Below are 20,703 nucleotides of genomic sequence, written 5' to 3' on the forward strand. Positions count from 1 at the left end.
GTGAATGGAATGCCCTACCAGGGATGGTGGTAGAGGCAGATACATTAAGAACATTTAAGAAACTCTTGGGCAAGAGGATGATGGAAATATGATAGAAAAGGTTGGCACAACGTTGTGAACCAAAGGGCTTGTAACATGCAGTAGTGTTCTATATTCTATGCCCAAGTTTCTAATTCTGTCTCATCTGCAAAAATGCACAATCTGTATAAAGTCTTACTCAAAATTATAAGAAAAGATTAGAGTTTTATTAAATTGTTACTCTATCTCACCTTAACTGATTATCTTTTAAAAAGTACTTACAAAATCTACCCATTGAAACTGCATACTGCAGATCTCACATCCCCTTGGACTTGTTCAGCAATGTAACTGTATAAAAAATGTAACTGCTTATACTCGATAACATTGATAACGTAGTTACAATCAGATCATCTTTACACATGCTGTTTCTAGTATTTTGTAAAAAATTATAAAGATACAAATGTAAATCTGATCAAATATATAAAGAAGATATATAATCTTTATTTTGATCATGGTTTCCCAACCTGGGGTCCACAGACCCCTTGGTTATGTGGGGACACAGGATACTAGGCTCGAGGCCACTCACAGTATGGTGCCCACATAGTTTGCCCTTCAGGTACAGCAGGTTGAGTTGGGTGGATGTCCTGGTCAGGAAGGAGTACACAAAGGAACAGTGAGCAGTTGGAATGGCTATCCTGCATGATCTGGCTGAATTGTTATCTTTCTCAGAAGCTATTTAGCTTCCTCAAGCAGTAATTCTTTTCTGTTTCTTCCCCTCAAGGTCCTAAACTTGAACATTGGAGCTATACAGGTAATTATATTTGTCTGACTAGGCAGTCTGGTTCTACGAAAGTAACATCAAAGATTAATAATTAATAGCAACTACTGTTTGTTTGACATTGTTACATAATTAGACTCAGGAAACAATTGCTTATTAAAGGGCAGTGGCAGGAAATACTCCAAAGATACTTCTTGATTGAAGAACTCCTGTTTGAACTACTATCAGCCTAAGTTGCCATATATGACAAGGATGGTTCTGATAATCCTGAGCATATTCTTGCCTTGTGCTTTGCATACGGTTAGTGTTTATGATTTTGGCTGAGCTATGTTTTAATTTAAAAATCTAAGTACCATGATAGATTTATCAGCCATATTGTATCCATTTTCTTTAATGGAGGAATAATCTTCAATTTAGAGTCATAGAACACTGCATCATAGAAACAGGCCTTTCAGCCTTTCTAATCTATGCCAAACCATTATTCTTCCAAGTCCCATCGACCATCACCTGGACCAAAGCCCTCCATACCACTTTCATCCATGTATCTATCCAAACTTCTCTTAAATGTTGCAATCAAACCCACAAATCTCCTCCACTGACTGCTCGCTCCAAACTCTCACCACGTTCAGCGTGAAGAAATTCCCTCCCCTGCATGTTCCCTTTAAACATTTCGCCTTTCACCCTTAACCTATGCTATTTAGTGTCGGCATGTGGCCAAGTGGTTAAGGTGTTCATCTAGTTATCTGAAGGTCGCTAGTTCGAACCTTGGCTGAGGCTGCGTGTGTGTCCTTGAGCAAGGCACTTAACCACATATTGCTCTGTGATGACACTGGTGCCAAGCTGTGTGGGTCCTAATGCCCTTCCCTTGGACAACATCGGTGGTGTGGAGAGGGGAGACTTGCAGCTTGGGCAACTGCTGGTCTTCCATAAAGAAAACCTTGCACAGGCTTGCGCCCTGGAAACTGTCCAAGGTGCACATCCATGGTCTATCGAGACTAACGGAGGCCTACGTGCTATTTAGTTCTTGTCTCACCCAACCTCAATGGAAAAAGCTTGCTTGCATTAACCCTATCTATACCCTTTCATAATTTTGTATACCTCTATCAAATCTCCCTTCATTCTCACACTCCAAGGAATAAAATCCTAACATATACAACCTTTCTCTATAACTCAGATTCTCAAGTCCCAGCAAGTTCCTTGTAAATTTATTGAAGTTATGAAAGGTTAGGAATAGTATAATGATTTAAGCAACTATAAAATCATACTACTAAGACAGTGATAATACACATCCAGTTTACTCAGTACATTTAGTACAGCAAATCCGATAAAGGTTTTCTGATTGCTTTTCCTCAGATCAAGACTGGAAGAAAGACTATCATGATTGTGATGGGAAGTCACAGTCTCCTATCGATATTGAAACCAGCAAAGCCACGTTCAATAAAAACCTTCCTAAAATCATACTTGAGGGATACGATTTACCAGAAACAACTTCACTCAATTTAACTAATAATGGACACACAGGTAAGAATGGAAACAGGGCTTTTCCCCTTTGCCCATCATTCACCAGTTTCACCAAGAGCAGAGGCCCAGTCACATGGATAATATTACTGCAATCAAGCCCCTCATGCTTTAAATGAAAAACAGAATTGATGCAACAATGCCTATAGTTTAGAGTACCTAATCCTAATATCTCTATCTCCAGCCACATTGTGTGAATAATTTGATTCAAGCGAAACACATACGTAACAATGAATATACCCTCAGTTGCCACTTTATTAGGTACACCTGTACATCTGTTCATTAATGAAAATATCTAATCAGCCAATCATTGGCAGTAACTCAACGCATGGAAGCATGCAGACATGGTTCAGTTGTTGTTCAGACCAAACATCAGAATGGGGAAGAAATGTGATCTAAGTGACTTTGACCATGGATTGATTGCTGGTGCTAGAGGGGGTGGTTTGAATATCTCAGAAACAGCTGATCTCCTGATCTTCACGCACAACAGTCTCTGGTGTTTACAGAGAACGGTGTGAAAAATGAGAAAACATCCAGTGAGCGGCAGCTCTGTGGGCAAAAGCACCTTGTTAACGAGAGAGGCCAGCGAAGAATGGCCCTACTGGTTTAAGCTTACGGGGAGGTGACAGTAACACAAATAACCATGTTTTCCAGCAGTGGTGTGCAGATGAGCATCTCTGAGTGCCTAACTTATCAACCTTGAAGTGGATGGGCTACAGCAGCAGAAAACCACACTGGGATCCATTCCCGTACCTGAAAAACTGGCCACCGAGTATAGTATCCATCAAAAATGTTTAGAGATTGCGAGATTCAAGTTACAGCAGTTTATTCATTTTTTATTCAGCCTGAGAGGATGTAAGAAGGGTACATTCAACATCCTTAGCAAAAAGCTATCTATTTGCCTTTTCAATTGCTCTATGCATTCACTGGATCTGGAAAAAATGTCCTTTCCCTACAAAGCACTTTTCCCTACAGAGCACTTTTTGGAAAGAATATTTCCTCAAATATTTTCCCTTAGGAAGAAATATTGCATTTTCTGGGAATGATTAAAACTCATTGAATAAAAAGCAATTTTTTTACACACTGTATCCATTTTATATTGTGTTGGACAAGGCTTGAGGCTGAATAAACGTAACCTAACATCTTTGTTTCATAGTGTTCAGGAAATGTAAAAGCATGACTTTGCATTCAATATGAATAGAGGCTTTGTAACTTAGACAGCACACATGGAGGGGCAAATAGCAGATCTTCATTGGAATATAGAAGTGCCTTTCTCATAACCTCTATGTCACAACTGCAGATCTAAATATTTATGTAACCCTTGTACATGAAAGAACCAAGAGTTCTTTTTATCTTCTCAGCTGTTGGTATCTGAAACATTATTTATTTATTTATAAGTCTAACTGCTGTCTCTGAATCTTCCCACATAGCATTAACTAAAAATGTCCACCTCTCCCTCTAATTCTGGCATCTTCCCTGTTACTGGTGCATTGTGAGGGGTATCAACATCAAACAGTGATGGTACCTCGCAATGGGATGAATGCATTAGCTACAACCTGTTAAAGCTTTCATGTATTTCCACACTCTATCTGACAGCTACTCACTCATTCTATGTTTATCCCTCAGCTGTCTCTCTAAGTCCTTCTCAGAATTCGCGAACACACCAGAACTTGCATTTGTAAGACATTTCATTATAGTATACTGTCCTCCACCCTCACTTTACTTGAAGACCAAATTTTGTCTTCAGCTCCTATAAGCCAGGGGTTCACAACCTTTTTTATGCCATGGACCCCTACCATTAACCGAGGGGTCTGTGGACCCCTGTTATAAGCAATGAAGTAGATAAACATCAAATCCTTTTACAGATTGTTAACTTGCCGTATTCATCACTGATTTGTTGTATGTAACAGCAGCTTATGAAGGAAGATTATTTGAACTGTAAAGTTAAATAATTAATTGAACAAATGCGTGTGCAGGTTTGTGTGAAGGGCACAAGCCCACTGGGCCAGGTGGCCTAGTTTTATGCCGTGTAAAATTCTTTGCTAAGGTTTGGTAATGGCTCAAGATGCGAGACTAAAATTGTACAATTGGTGAAAGTTAGTGAAATTTCAAATAATCCAACAACTTTTTTATCTCTCTGACAAGGTTGATTTAGTTTTTACTAAAACATGTACCGAAGCATGCCTAGAACAGAAGCATTATTTAATTCTAGATTTCTGTCAGCACTATTTTAAAGTGCTAGATAGACAGACAGAGTCTTCACATAGGGTTTGGGTATGGGTTATGCACTTTGATAGGAGGTTTATGCATGTTTGCAGGAAAAATAAAAGTATTAATTTTTTTTGCAAATGGGAAGAAAATTCAGAAATAAGCTCCAAGGGACTTGGGAGTTCAAGTTCAGGATTTCCTTAAGGTTAACTTCCAGGTTGAGTCAGTAGCCAAGAAAGCAAATGCAATGTTAGAATTCATTAGAAAATAACTATAACATTAAGGATGTAATGCTGAGGCTTTATTTGGCTTTGGTCAGACTGCATTTAGAATATTGTGAGGAATTTTCAGCCCCACATCTAAGGAAGGATGTAGTGGTCCTAGAGAGGGTCCATAGGAGGTTCACAATATTGATTTCAGGAATGAAAGCCTTGCCTTATGAGGAGTGTTTGATAACTATGACCATGTAATCGCTGGAGTTCAGAAGGATGTTGGGGAAGTCCCATTGAAATCTACCAGATATTGACAGGCCTGTATAGGGCGGACTTGGACAGGATGTTTCCACAAGATGGAGAGTCTAGGGTCTCTGGCACAGCCTCAGAATAAAGGTGCAGGCTGGAGGGTGATAAATCTGTGAACTCATTGCCACAGAAGGCTATGGTGGGCAAGAAGTCACTGGATATATTTAAATCCGAGATTGATACGTTCTTGAAGGGAAAGAGTGTTACAATTTACGGGGTTAAGATGGGATTAAGGGAATGAAGAAAAATTAATCAGCCAAGGTTGAATGGCAGATCAGACCTGGTGTGGCGAATTGCTGAATTCTGCTCCTATATCTCATGGTCTTATGGTTTCCCTACAGGTTAGTGGAAAAGACTGATAATACTGTTCTGCTTTTATTTTTCAAGTTAAACTTTCCCTCCCAAATTCAATGGCCATAAGCGGTGGGTTGTCACAGGAATATCTGGCAGCTCAGCTGCATTTTCACTGGGGATCGGAGGGCTCTCCAGGATCGGAGCACACAGTGGATGGTACACAGTATGCTGCTGAGGTAAGGACTACAAGCATTTGATCTCGTGTCAGCTAAAATTCAGTGAACTACTGTATTTTGACAATCCTCGCAGAAATTTGCACCCTCCAACCTCCCCACCATCAGCCAATGGTACCTCTAGGCCTCCTGATCTATCTGAACACCACAGACTTTTACAATGCAGCCTCGCCTCAGGGCTCCCGTCAGGATCTTTGCACTTCAAGTACTGGTTCTGACTCGAATTGGGAAGAATTCCAAGAAATATATATTTTTTAAATGATGCTAATTAAAGTTAACATGATGAAGATTAAAACAGCGCACTAGTTGAGACTGGGAATCTGAAATAACAATGGAACACATAATAAGTCGGCAGCACCAGTGGAAAAGGAAACAGAGTTAATGCTCCAGATGTTCAGAATTGAATTTCTTTGTAACCTTGTTAAAGCCTGGACAGATTTAGGAGCTGCAACACCACACAGATTTCTTTTAATACCTATAGGGCTTCCCCACATGGATTCTCTAAGCCTCTGCTGTCTACAGCTGCCAGTCATATAACTATGCAGTAAAGGGCATCCTTAAAGTCCATCCTCCTACAGCTATTCCTTTGTTTCCACCAATCACCCACCAGCCTCTGTCTCTAAATTCCCCACTTACCCTCCCCCACCAAGCTCTATCTGCCCATCAAGCCTCACCTAACCTGGTTCCATCCATCATCTACCAGCCCCTGTCTCCTCCTGCCCTCTCACCTCTTTATCTTTCCTCTACACCAGGGGGTTCCCACCCTGAGGTCCACGGACCCCTCAGTTAATGGTTAGGCTCCATGACATAAAAATGGTTGGGAACCCTTACTTCACACTCAAGACATAACCATCCCTCCACTTACTTATGCTGCCTGACCTGCAGGCATCTTCCAATTGGTTGCTTTTTGCTATTAAAAGTGTATATTTTACTATGCAGGTAAAAAAAAACTTCTGAACGTTAAAAGGTCTTGATGGAGTGGATGTGGAGAGGATGTTTCCTATGAAGGGGGAGTCTAAGACCAGAGGATAGAGCCTCAAAATAGAGGGACGTCCTTTTAGAATAGAGATGAGGAGGAATTTCTTTAACCAGAGAGTAGTGAATCTATGGAATTCGTTGCCACAGGCAGCTGTGGAGGCATGACAAAGTGCCCACTGAGGCTTGGAAATGAGGGAGCAGTCTATTAAAATATACAGGCACACTGTTTGTACATGTAGTCTTAATCAGACCATTAATCACAGCCACTATCATAACAATATGCAGTACATAAAGCCACACTTGAATTATAAGTGAGATATTCACAGATGTAACTTGTTCTCCTTAATACTTCAGATGCATGTTGTTCATTATGCTTCCAAATATGGACGTATAGAAGATGCAGCGATGCAAGCAGATGGTCTTGCTGTCCTGGCAGTTTTATTTCAGGTAAGATGTCATCAATACATCATTTTCTTATTCATTTCAAGACCTTTATTAACAGATTTTAAATCTCTTTCCCTCCTGATCCATTTTCTTAAGGTGAATTCAAACCCGTTTTCTTCAACCCTCAAGCTTTTAAAAGCTGTTTGAAGAAGTGCTATGAAAAATCTGTGCTGGTTCTGATTTTTTGTGGTATGTAATGCAAAAAGTAGCCTCATGGTCACAGCTCAACTGAAAATAGAACACGGGCTTAACTATTTTGAGCCCACTCACACCAACTGAAAGTCACATTTCATTTGCCACCCTTAAAATGTTAAGGAATGTAAGGTTTCCAAAGTTGTCCTTGTATTGCTGCAAAGCATTAGCCTTGTACACAAATTGTGGGATTTTCCTGCTTCCCCGGTGTTGTGGGGATGCAATGCTGAATGCAATCACCTTTGACCTCTGGACAGCTTCGATGTGATATCCTAGTACATACACCTCAGCCACTCCTGTCCACAGCCACTCAGCACCCTTCATCTGCCCTTGCACTTACACTCCATGGCTACATTGACACAATCACTCTCCTACTGTGTTCCCTTATGTCTTGCCAAGAAAAGTTCCTCTTGCCAACAGTCACTTTGTCATTTTTATCACATTCTGTCACAGTCACTTTATGTACAGATAATATTGATGGTAATACCTATAATTTCTCAATGTATATAAGCCAATCTTTATCTATGGCCACATCAGTTATTTGTACATTGTATTATAGAATTGCATTTATATTTATAATTGCTATGATTTTTTGTTTGTTTTTATATTGTGTCTTTATGCTTATTGTATGCTTTTTATGCTGCATCAATTCTGGCCTAACCATCACTTTGTCTCCTTTACTGCTGTGTCTGAAGAAAGCCAATAAACGATCTTGAATCTAGATTCTGAGATTTATTCTGTGCTTCCAGGTCAGAGTTCCACTCAGAGGGAATTTGGGTCAGAGAATATAAGTATTGTAGTCTATATCTCTTCCAGGCAGAGGGGCCTGCCAGAAAAGTTGGATTAGATAATCAGCTCTTTGTTGCTCAGGATTTTGAAATGAATTCAGGACTTTGTTGCTTTGGTAGTTGCTGCTACTTTGCAAAGTCTGGGTGTAAACCCTACAACAAAGACAAACCGTAAAAGTGGAATCTCTCAGTGGCCAGCCACTTCAGTTCCCATTCCGACATGTCAGTCCATGGCCTCCTCTATTGCTGCAATGAGGACACACTCAGGTTGGAGGAGCAACATTTTATATTCTGACCGGGTAGCCTCCAAACTGATGGCATAAACATTGATTGCTCAAATTTTAAGCAATTACGATCAACACTCTCCCTCACCATTCCTTATTATCTCCTTAACTGTCCGTCACCTCCCACTGGTGATCCTTCCCCTTCTTTTTCTTTCATGGTCTTCTATCCTCTCCTATCAGATTTCCCTCTCCTCCAGCCCTCTATCTATTTCACAAATCAACTGCCCAGCTCTTTACTTCACCCCCATCCTCCTCTCCTGGTCTTACCTCTCACCTACCACCTTGTACTTCTTCCCCTCCCCTCCCCCACCTTCTTACTCTAACATTTCCCTTTCCTTTCAAGTCCTGAATAAGAGACTCATCCTGAAATGTCGACTGTTTACTCTTTTCCATGGATGCTGCCTAGCCTGCTGACTTCCTCCAGCACTTTGTGTCTGTTGCTGTAAAAGGGTGGGTTTAACTGCTTAATCTGCAGAGTATGTAGATCAGCATTTCCACAGTATAAACATAACACCTTCAAAACCAGTGAGAAACCATACACCCTATGTCCCATTGCTACATATGAAAAATCAGAAAAGCTAACTCAGTATGTTGAGGTATCTCAGTTTCACAAAGAAATTATATCTACATTTTAGTTTTACAAGAACTGTTTTACAACCAGAATTATTTTATCATATACTGTAGATGGAATAAGCAGTTGGAACAGAATCTTGTTCATTTAAACACAGGTTTAAAGGGACTCTGGTTCATAACACCACCTCAGTAAATACTGATTAGAAAATGCCACACCTTTCTCAGTTAAAATCTGTTCCCCTCATGTACTTGGCATGCCATTAGTAAAATTTTCCCTTACTGGAGATGGGATGTGTGGTGAACTACCTGTCTAAACATGCCCCCCCCCCCACCCGCTGACTGCTCCTGTGGCTCCTCCCACATACCTCGGTATAAAGACGATTGGGGACTCTGCCCCGTCCTCAGTCTCCAGGATGCAGCGTGGTGGTCAACTACTGCTTGTTCTTTCTTCCAGCCAATAAAAGCCTTTATCTCACCTCACGTCTCGGAGAGTTATTGATGGTGCATCAGGATGACATGGTTAACAAATAAAGATGTGAATATAAAATTAAGTAGAAAAGATACAAGCATGTATGTAAAAGAAAATGGTTTTGCTGCCTGCCACAGCCATCACAATATGGACTTTGTGATGGAACTTATTGACTGAGAAGTTGTGAGTTAATATTTCTTCCCTCTCTGACTCTTTCCTTCCTCCAACGTCTATCAACCAAGATGACCTCTCTCTGTTAAAATAAACAGTCTTTGACTTTCACCATCACCCATTCCTTGCCTCCTTTACCCTTCTCCAAACTTTTATTTCCATCTCCAACCTCTCTTTTCCACCTAACCAACATGCACTTTCACTCCATCTGCATTTTAACTCCACTCCTCATTCCCATTCCGACATGTTAGTCTATGGCCTCCTCTATTACCATGATAAGGCCACTCTCAGGTTGGAGAAGCAACACTGTCTTGGTAGCCCCCAAAGTGATAGCATGAACATACATTTCTCCAACTTCCAGTAATTTCTACCCCCTACTCTCTTTCCCTGTTCCCCGTTCTGGCTCCCTTCTTACCTCTTCTCTTCCCCTCACCTGCCCATCACCCCCACTCTTGTACCCCTACTCCTTTCCTTTCTCCAATGGTTGACTCTCCTCTCCAATCGGATTCCTTCTTTTTTAACCTTTAACCTCTTCCACCTATCACCTCCCAGCTTCTCCCTTCATATCTCCTCCTCCACCCACCTACCTTCTCCCTCACCAGGTTTTGCCTATCACCTTCCAGCTTGGCATTCAGAGTGAAATAGTAAATTGGATTCAACATTGGCTACACAGGAGAAGCCAGAGAGTGATAGTAAATGGTTTCCTCTCTGTGACTAGTGGAGTACCGCAGGGATCAGTGCTGGATCTGTGTTTTTGGTCATCTTCTTCTTCTCTTCTTCTTCTTCTTCTTCAGCTGTCCATCAATTTTCGATGCTGACTGAGGCCTGGGCAAGGTTGTATGGAAGACCTGCAGTTGCCCATGCTGCAAGTCTCCTCTCTTCATGCCACCAATGTCCAAGGGAAGGCATTAGGACCCATATAGCTTGGCACCAGTGTCGTCGCAGAGCAATATGTGGTTAAGTGCCTTGCTCAAGGACACAACACACTGCCATAGCCAAGGCTCGAACTAGCGACCTTCAGATCACTAGACTGATGCCTTATCTACTTGTCATCTACTGTATAGCAAGCATGATAAATGTGTAAACTGAATCAGCTAAATTTGAAGATGATACCAAGTCTGGGGGCATAGTGGACAGAGAGGAAGACTATCAAAGCTTGCAATGGCATCAGGACAAGCTAGAAAAATGGGCTGAGGAATAGCAGATGGAACTTAATGCAGAAGGGTGTGGGGTGTTGCACTTTGGGAGAACGAACCAGGGTAAGACATATACAGTGAATGGTAGGGAACTGAAGAGTGCTGTACAACAAAGGGATATGGGAATACTGATCCATAATTCCTTGAAAGTGGAGTCACAGGTAGATAGTATTGTAAAGAGAGCTTTTGGCACTTTGGCCTTCATAGATTGAGTACAGCAGTGGGATGTTACTTTGAAGTTATGTAAGACATTGGTGAGGCCAAGTTTGGAGTATTGTGTGTGTTCTGGTCACCTCCCTACAAGAAAGCTATCAGTAAGATTGAAAAGGTACAGGGGAAATTTACAAGGATGATGCTGAGACGTGTGGATCTGAATTATAGGGAAAGGTTGAATAGGCTAGGAATTTAGTAGCTGCTTGTGTGTGGGAGAGGTGAGCTGGGGTTTGGGGTTCTAACATTTAACTCGTTCATTCTTTGGGGCTCTCCTCTGTTTTTGTGGATGTTTGTAAAGAAAAAGAATTTCAGGATGTGTATTGTATACATTTCTCTGACTTTAAGTGTACCTTTGAACCTATTTATTCCCTGGAGCATAGGAGAATGATGGGAGATTTGATAGAAGTACATACAAAATTAATGGGGGAGGGTATATAGATACGGTAAATACAAGCAGGCTTTTCCACTGAGCTTGGGTGAAAGTAGACTAGAGGTAATAGGTTAAGAATGTAAGGTGAAATATTTAAGGAGAAGCTGAGGGCGAACTTTTTCGCTCAGAGTTTGGTGGGATTGTGGAATGGGCTGCCAGTGGAAGTGGTGGATGCAAGTTCGATTTCATCTTTTAAGAGAACCTTGGGTAACTACCTGGATGGGAGGGGTATGGAGAGTTACAGTCCAGGTGTAGATCAATGGGACTAGGCAGAATAACAGCTCAGCATGGACTAGAGGAGTCAAAGGGTCTTTTTTCTGTTCTACGTTCCTTTCTTTCATTAAGGCAATGCTTTAACAGCTAACTGATCGACTGAGCTTTTGGTTATTTATCCAACTATCTTCTTTTATGGTATGCTAAACATACTGTATGTGTTGGTAAGATTTCTGGAGATGCTTTTGGACATCACGTTACAAAACAGCAGCATTTGCCCAAGTATAAGCTATTTATCTGATGATAGCCTGGAATGAAAATATATGTTCTATATGCCAGACTGATAATTGTTTCAATGTCCCTATTTTGCAGGAGGGAGCACAAGATAATAAAAATTACAATCCCATTTTTGATAAACTTGAAGACATTTCTGAAAAAGGTAATTGCATACTTGCTCTGTTGATCAAGAATAATTATCTCTTCATGTTTTTGTGTGGACAACTGCAGTTTCTACACAAATGATGTTCATTTTCTCTCCTTCCCATATTAACAAGGTATTTGAATTCAATTAAATCTTTTGCAGCAAAGTGTAATTCCTTACATGACATCTTGAACAAAATTTTCAGAAGCTTATATGCCCTAAAATTTTATCAGAGACATTTGATAGAAGGTGAGGAGGAATTTCTTTAGGCAGCAGATGGGGACTCTTTGGAATTCATTGCCATAGACAGCTGTGGAGGCCAAGTCATTTTGTATATTTCAAGCAGAGGTTGATAGCTTCTTAATTATTAAGGATGCAAATGTTACGGGTAGAAGGCAGGAGAATGAGTTTGAGAGGGATTCTAAACCAAATGGTGGAGCAGACTTGATAGGCCAAAGAGCCCAATTTTGTTCTTATGTCTTATGGTCTTATTTTAAAACATATCTTTCACTTTGCACTCAAGTTCATCCAGTATTTGCATATGTTGCTCTTCATTTTTCTAATTGTGTTCCTTCTTGTAAAAATTGTGTATTTGTATTGTATTTATTTTATTCCTTATATCCAAGGGAGTAAAAATCTTTATGTTGCATCTCCATCGTAATGTACAAGCAATAAGGAAGGGAAATATGGGAGGATATTGCCCAAACACTAAGATTGTATACATAATTGTTTCATATACATGTATGTAGAGTCAGATATGCAATCAGATCAATGTGTATTGATAAATCTGATGGCCTGGTGAAAGAAGCTGTCCCAGAGCCTGTTGGTCCTGGCCTTAATGCAATGGCACTGTTTGCCAGATGGTAGCAGCTGAAACAATTTGTGGTTGGGATGGCTGGAGTCCCTGATGATCCTCCGGGCACTTTTTACGCACCTGCTGGTATAAATGCCCCGTATAGAGGAAAGTTCCCATCCACAGGTGCGTTGGACTGTCAGCACCATTCTGTGCAAAGCCCTGTGATTAAGGGTAGCACATTTCCAGTGCCAGGCAGTGACACAGCCAGTCAAGATGCTCTCGATGGTGAAAATCCTGAGGATTTGGGGGACTGTTGTCAAACTTCTTCAGCTGTCTGAGGTGAAAGAGGCGTTGTTGTGCTTTTTTCACCACACAGCCGGTGTGTACAGTCCACGTGCGATTCCCAGTGATGTGTATGCCAATGAAATTGAAACTATTCACCCTCTCAACTACAGTTTATAATTTATGCTTACTGTATACTTTTCTTGTGAATGTTGCTGATATGATGCATGGTTCCTGTGATGTTGCTGATATGATGCATGGTTCCTGTGATGTTGCTGCAAGTTTTTCAATGCACCCGTGCGTACATATATTTGTGCATTTGACAGTAAATCTGACTTGAACTTTGACTTTCGGCTTGCACTAGTCCTGACACTGGGTTGGAATGACCATAGGTTCTCAGTCACTGATCAACTCTGTAGCCAACTTACCAACAATCTCAAGAACATAGAGAAAGTAAAGTACTGTTAATGTTTGAAGTTTGAATTTGGCAGGATTCTTAGCGGTGTGGAGGATCAGAGGGATCTTGAAGTCTGCATCCATAGGTCCCTCAAATTTGCACTGCAAGTTGATAGAGTGGTTAAGAAGGCATATTATGAAGTGCTGGCCTACATTAATCAGGGAATTGAGTTCAACAAGCACAAGGTAATGTTGCAGCTCTTTAAATCTTTGGCTAGACCATACTTGGAACATTGTGTTCAGTTTTGGTCACCTCATTGTAGGAGGAATATGGAGCTTGAGAGAGATTGCAGAGGAGATTTACCAGGATGTTGCTTGGCTTGGAGAGCATGCCTTTTGAGAGAATGTTCAGCTAGTAGGGCCTTTCTTCTTTGGAGTGAAGGGGGGTAAGACATTTCTTGATAGAGGTGTATAAGATGACAAGGGGCATAGATGGAGGGACGAACTGTGCCTTTTCTAACTCAACTCTTGTGATCTTTGTTTGAAGTATGCTAGGATATTCAGGGATTTGATTGGATAATTAAGTGACCTTAATGAAATTAGAAGTGATCTTATTTTGCCATTTGTAAAACTATTCTTGTTATATATAGGTCCAACTCAAAAATAATTCGTAAGGTGAATGAGGGGAGTTTTGATAGAGGTATACAAAATTATGAGGGTGTAGATAGGGTAAATGCAAGCAGGCTTTTTTTTCCGCTGCGGTTAGGTGAAATTTCAAACAGAGTTCATGAGTTAAGGGTGAAAGGTGAACTGTTTAAGAGGAACATGAGGGGAAACCTCATCGTTTGGAGGATGGTGAGAGTGTGGAATGAACTGCCAGCAGAAGTTCGATTTCAAAATTTAAGAATAATTTGGATAGGTACATGGATGGGAGTGGATTATGGAGGGCTGTGGTCCTGGTCCAAGTTGATGAAACTAGGCAGGTTAATAGTTCAGTATGGGCTAGATGTGTCGAAGAGCTTGTTTCCGTGCTGTAGCATTCTATAACTCTGTAACTCTGTAAGGTCATAGAGTGCTATAGTAGAAGAAGATCCTGGTGAATCTTCTCTATATTCTCTCCAGTGCGACCACTTTGCATCATGAGCAGCGCAGTAGCATAGTGGTTAGCACAACACTTTACAGAACCAGCAGTCCTGGTCCAAGTCCTGCTGCTGTCTATAAGAGTTTGTATGTTCACCCTGTGACCGCGTGGGTTTCCTCCAGGTGCGCCGGTTTCCTCCTACAATCCAAAGGCGTACTGGTTGAGAGGTTAGTAGGTCATTATAAATTTTCCCATGATTAGGCTAGTGTTAAAATGGTGACTGTTGGGTGGTGCAGCTCGAAGGGCTGGAAGGGCTTATTCTGCTCTGTATCTCGATAAATTAAAAAAGAATTTAAAAATATCCTTCCTGTAGTGCCATAACCAGAGCTACGTGCATTAGTCCAAGTGCAGTCTAAGCAGTGTTCTTTAAATTTGCAACACAATACCTCGACTCTTATATCCTGAGCCTTTCACGTTGATGATGAGCATGTCAGGTGCCTTCACTGCCCTACTTTCCCATGCTGCCACTATCAGAGAACTATGAATCTAAAACACAAGGTCCCACTCGACATGGGATTTCCCTGCTCAAAACTATACAGATAGTCCCCAAAGATCGTCTGCCTTTCAAAGTGTATGCAATTCCTATCCCTTAGAATTTTCTCCAAAATTTACCTTGAGTCGCATTGGCCTGTAGTTACCTGGTTTAACCCTGCTGCCCTTTTTAAATAAAGGAACATCATCAGAATTCAGCCAGCTCCATCACAGGCACAAACCTCCCCACCACCAAGGGCATCTTCAAGAAATAGTGCCTCAAGAAAGTGGCATCCTTCACTGACCATCACCGTCTGGGAAATGCTCATTATTTCCATTGAGGAGGTACCGGTGTGTTAAGACCCACAATCAATGATTCAGAAACAGTTTCCCACTATTGCCAGATCTCATGAACTCATGAACACTTGTTTTCTTCCGTTTTTTTGCACTGTTTGTTTTTGTAATTTTTATCCCTCTGCACTGCACTACTGCTGCATGCAAGTGGCAATAAATCTGATTCAATTTTTCTCTGGAGACAGCTTTTGTTCACATTCTTAAGCTTGCCTTGACTCACTTGTATTTTAATGTCTTATACCTTCCCCTATCACAGACCTTTGCTGATTTGGATATATTGTTTCCTCCATCTTTGACCTGTCCTTGCACTGGTTTGAAACAGCTTTAACATTTCCCCCAATCAATTGAGAGATTCCCAACCTGAGATGTATTTTTGATTGATGCTGTTTGGGCTGCTATGTATTTCTAACACTTCCTATTTTATTGTATCCAAATTGAACGTAAAAGATTCTATTTTGCATACACTGGCTATATCCCAAACTCCAGTCATTTCTAATTCCTCACACACTTACCTCACCATCTCCCAACATGTAACACATTTTGCAACACCTCCAGATTAGACTCGTCCACTTTTCTCTTTGTGGCTTCTCATCCTCTGTAAACTCTAATTTAACAAAATATCTACGTACATCTCCTACCCTGCATTGTAGAAGGCTGTGGACCAAATGCTGCTAAATAGAATTCGTACAGATGAGTGCAGAATAATTGACATGGACTTGGTTGACTGAAGTAACTTCTTCTCCATTGCTTGACTCTTTTGCTCACACTCAAGGATCGCATCTCGGCTAAGATGACATCCTTCAGGCTCTTTTCTCTGAAAGGCTGCTAGAAAATATAGGAATGTAAGACATGCCTGATTTTTCCTTTGGCTGTAAAGGATTCCTAAAACTCTATATGAAATTGGAGGCTTCTCTTTGGCCTCCAAGACCACGTGAGGTAAGCAGCAGCAATCCTGGAAATACACAGCTCTTCCTGATATCCTCAAAGCATCTGAAGTGGACCTGTGGCACAAATCCATTTGCCTGATACCGGTATTCATGGGTTGTGTTGCGATGCTATAAGCCATAGCCACACGAGCAGGAACCACCTTGTAATTTGCTTCTCAGAATCACATACTGTGGTGAACTACGTGTGCCTGTCTGGACACGCCCCCTGCTGACTGCTCCTGTGGCTCCTCCCACAGGCCCCTGTATAAAGGCAATCTGAGGCCTGACGCTCGGCCTCAGTCTCCAGGACATGGTATGATGGTCACTCACTCCTGGTTCCTTCTTCCAGTCAATAATAGCTGATATCTCGCCTTACGTCTCAGAGTGAGTTATTGATGGTGCATCACATACTGATGCTTCCAGTCATAGAGTTAGAGAGCTCAATAGCACAGAAACAGGCCCTTTGCCCCACCTAGCCCATTTTTCTGCTTAGTCCCACACCTGGGGTCCATAGCCGTCCACCCCCTCTCATCCATGTATCTATTCAAACCTGTCTTAAATGTTGCATTGAAATCCATGTCCACCACTTCCACGAGCACCTTGTTCCTCACTTGCACCACCTGCAGAGTGAAGAAGTTCCCTCTCAGAGTGCACTTAAATTTTTCACCCTTCACCCTAAACCTATGACCTCCACCCAACCTCACATAATGAAAAGCCTGTCTGCATTCACCCGATCTAAACCTCTCATGATCTTGTATACCTCTATAAGATCTCCCCTTATTCTCCTGCACTTTAGGGAATAAAGTGCAAACCTATTCAACCTTTCCCTCGAAACTCAAGTCCTTAAGACCTGGCAACATCCTTGTTACAGATGTGGTTGGATTTTTTTTTGAAGGTATGTTGATTAAAGGTCCATCTGTGAATGATAAATAGGAAAGTGAACAGAAAACCAGCTGGTTGGCAGCTTAAAAAGGCATTCTAGCATCACACTGAAAGAAAAATGGCAAATATCAGATTTCACGGATTTCTACTAATTCTCTGATCAGGAAAAAATTTACATCAGTCCTAAGTGAAAAAAAATTGAATCCCAAAGATCTGAAGCCCAGATTTTTTGAAGTAAAATTCATGGAATGCTTTATAGTCAAAACACATTATTAATTGCTTGAACCTGGAAGTGTTTTACCATAAGCACAAAAAATTCTGCAGTTGATATTTCAAGCCAAAACTGTAAAAGAAGGCAGCAGAAGCCAGAATAAGAAGGGGGGGGGGGGGGGGGAGAAGGCAGAGCTCCAAAATATTGAGTGTTTATTCCCCTCTATAGACACTGTCTAATCTGCTGATTTCCTCCATCATCTTGAGTGTGTTGCTCAGGATTTTACCATAGTTGGCTGAGTTCCCTTTTGTGATTAATTTTAATCATTCAAAATGTTCAGCTATCTGTTGGCAGTGCATGGTTCTATGGTTCAGAAGTTATCAGAAACATTTGATAAGTTCGTATTAGCCAACTTCACGTTATTTGAAGCAGTGAACAGTGGTGCTAGGAACACCTAAGATAAAACTACAACAGAAATGGCAAATCATCTTAAATGCAACGGAGCAAACAGCATCGACAGGGTGATAAATATCAAGGTAATTGGAACAATAGGACCATTGTTTTCTCCGCCTCATGAAGGTGGCCAATAAATTCACAGTGTCTGACAACCAGGTAACTTAAACAAAGATTTGAGATTTCCTGATTGACAGAAATGCACCTAAGGAACCAAAAGCTGTGTGTAATGTTTGGGAGGAAGTTGGTGGAGTGCTTATCAAAGAATGGAATTTACTCTGATCTTCTGGCTAGGTCATATGTAGATTTATTTTCCCACTTGGCCTCTCTTACTTCATCCCCTTTCTCTTAATGTATTACTTTTTAAAATAATATTCATTCGATGGTCTTCAAGGTCTGAGGGAGTGATCAAAGTGAAATAGTAAATTGAATATTCTCCTCACAGATGCTGCCTGACCTCATGAATGTTCCGAGAATTTTCTGCTTTGATTCATGGAACAAGGAGCATTACAGCACAATACAGACTTATAGGCCCACGATGCTGTGCTGACCTTTTAGCCTCCTCTGAGATCAATCTAACCCTTCCTTCCCACAAAGCCCTTCCTTTTTCTTTCATCTTTCTGCCTATCTAAGATTCTCCAAAATGTCCCCAATGTACCTGTCTCTACCACTAGCCCTGGCAGTGTGCACCACGCTCTTGCTACTTGGTGAATCCGAACCAGAATCAGAAGCAGGTTTATTATTACTGACGTATGTTGTGAAATTTGTTGTTTTGCAGCTGCAGTACAAAGCATTACTAAAATATATTATAAATTACAACAGGATATATAAAATTGAATAAAGTAATGCAAAAAGAGAGTAAAATATAGTGAGATAATGTTCATGGGTTGGTTCATTGTCCATTCAGAAATCTGATTGTGTGCAGAAGTTCCCAACCTGGGGTCCATTGACCCCACAGTTAATGGTAGGGCTTAAGGCTTCATGGCATAAAAAAGTTGGGAACTTGTGGTGTAAAGTTGAGTGTGTGCCTTCAGGCTCCTGTATTTCCTCCCAGATGGTAGTAATGATGTTCCTGAATTCCCACCAGAACTTATTTATACTAGTTTTCATGTCGCTCACCACGGTTACATCTATGTCAGGAGAACCCCCATGGAAATTAATGTGCATCACATTGCAGTTACAAACTATTTTCCGATACCCGTATCCATTTCTAAGCCAAGTACTTTTATCTGCTTTTGGTCCAAAGATTGCTTCCTTCTAAAACCTGTCCAGTGACCCATTCTGTGTGACTGGCAATAGGACTTCCTTCCTCATCCCAAATAAAGCAAGAAAGTAAAATGATTTGCAGTTTAATAACCATATAACCATATAACAAGCACAGCACGGAAACAGGCCATCTTGGCCCTCCTAGTCCATGCCGAACCCTTAATCTCACCTAGTCCCACCTACCCGCACTCAGCCCATAAGTCTCCACTCCTTTCCTGTCCATATACTTATCCAATTTTACCTTAAATGACACAACTGAACTGGCCTCTACTACTTCTACAGGAAGCTCATTCCACACAGCTATCACTCTTTGAGTAAAGAAATACCCCCTCGTGTTTCCCTTAAACTTCTGCCCCCTAACTCTCAAATCATGTCCTCTAGTTTGAATCTCCCCTACTCTCAATGGAAACAGCCTGTTCACGTCAACTCTATCTATCCCTCTCAAAATTTTAAATACCTCGATCAAATCCCCCCTCAACCTTCTACGCTCCAATGAATAGAGACCTAACTTGTTCAACCTTTCTCTGTAACTTAATTGCTGAAACCCAGGTTAATGTTTTAGAATAGTTTCAGGTTTGGAAAAGAGAAACCTTAGCTAAGAAAGCAGGATTTTCTATTTGTTGAAGTAATAAGTGGAGCTGTTTTGAGTTTAAATGGAGCAGATTGGTTCCATCAGAGGACCAGACTGTAAAGGTAGGAAATGGAAATAGATTTCTTTCTTTTTCTAGCTTTGAGTACGCATTGATGCTGTAGCGGAGTCAAACATATTTTATTGATAAGGTCATTTGTGTTCCATTAGCCATGTGACAATCATGTTTGAGTTTAGGACGGTAACAAATGTTGATAATAAATGCCAGCATTATGTAGTGATGATGTTTTAGATAACATCTCATTCTCAATGAAGATAGCCACTGGGTAGGGGCAATGAGTTTCCATAATGCTCAATGGAATCTTCAGTGGTTTATGATTAATTAAGCATGTCACAACACAATCAAGAGATTTAATCAGAAGGTGCAGATTCCTTCAAGGTAACTTTAGTGCATTGTGTTCTTCTTGTAACTAAGTTGGTAAATTGGTTAATTTTTGTCATCTACCAAAGAGAAAAAAATTTGTTTTGCATGTCATACTTACAGATCATTTCGTTAAAACAACACAGCGAAAATGATAACAGAGTGCAGAATTAAGTTTTCAGATCATCAGGTACGATGTTGTGGCCGTCACTAAATCATTGCTGAAAGATGGTTGTAGTTGGAAGCTGAATGTCAAAGTTACACGTTGTATCAGAGGGATAGGAAAGTAGGTAGAGGGGATGGCATGGCTCTGCTAGAGAAGAATGGCATCAGATCAGTAGAAAGATGTGACATAGGATCAGAAGAGGTTGAATCCATGTGGGTTGAGTAAGAAACTGCAATGGTAAAAGAACCCTGATGGCAGTTATACAAAGGTCTCCCAACTGTAGCTGGGATGTGAATCACAGATTACAACAGGAAATAAAAAAGGCATGTCAAAAGGGCAATGTTATGATAGTAATGGGAAAATTAGGTTGGAAATGGAACTCAAGAGGGCGAATTTGTTGAATGCCT

At 40.9% G+C, this 20,703-nt stretch overlaps 1 protein-coding gene across 2 annotated transcripts in view; it reads left to right on the forward strand.

The window, feature by feature from the left end:
* ca9 (carbonic anhydrase IX) overlaps positions 1-20,703 on the forward strand; it is an 82,853-nt gene that overhangs the window by 15,758 nt on the left and 46,392 nt on the right. For both annotated transcript variants that reach the window (XM_059989536.1, XM_059989535.1), the window contains exons 2-6: positions 800-829; positions 2,150-2,317; positions 5,431-5,573; positions 6,903-6,995; positions 11,894-11,960. In XM_059989536.1, the coding sequence (XP_059845519.1) occupies positions 800-829; positions 2,150-2,317; positions 5,431-5,573; positions 6,903-6,995; positions 11,894-11,960 (501 nt within the window). The remainder of the gene's footprint in view (positions 1-799; positions 830-2,149; positions 2,318-5,430; positions 5,574-6,902; positions 6,996-11,893; positions 11,961-20,703) is intronic.

Source organism: Hypanus sabinus, chromosome 14, assembly GCF_030144855.1.
Source record: "Hypanus sabinus isolate sHypSab1 chromosome 14, sHypSab1.hap1, whole genome shotgun sequence".
NCBI lineage: Eukaryota > Metazoa > Chordata > Chondrichthyes > Myliobatiformes > Dasyatidae > Hypanus > Hypanus sabinus.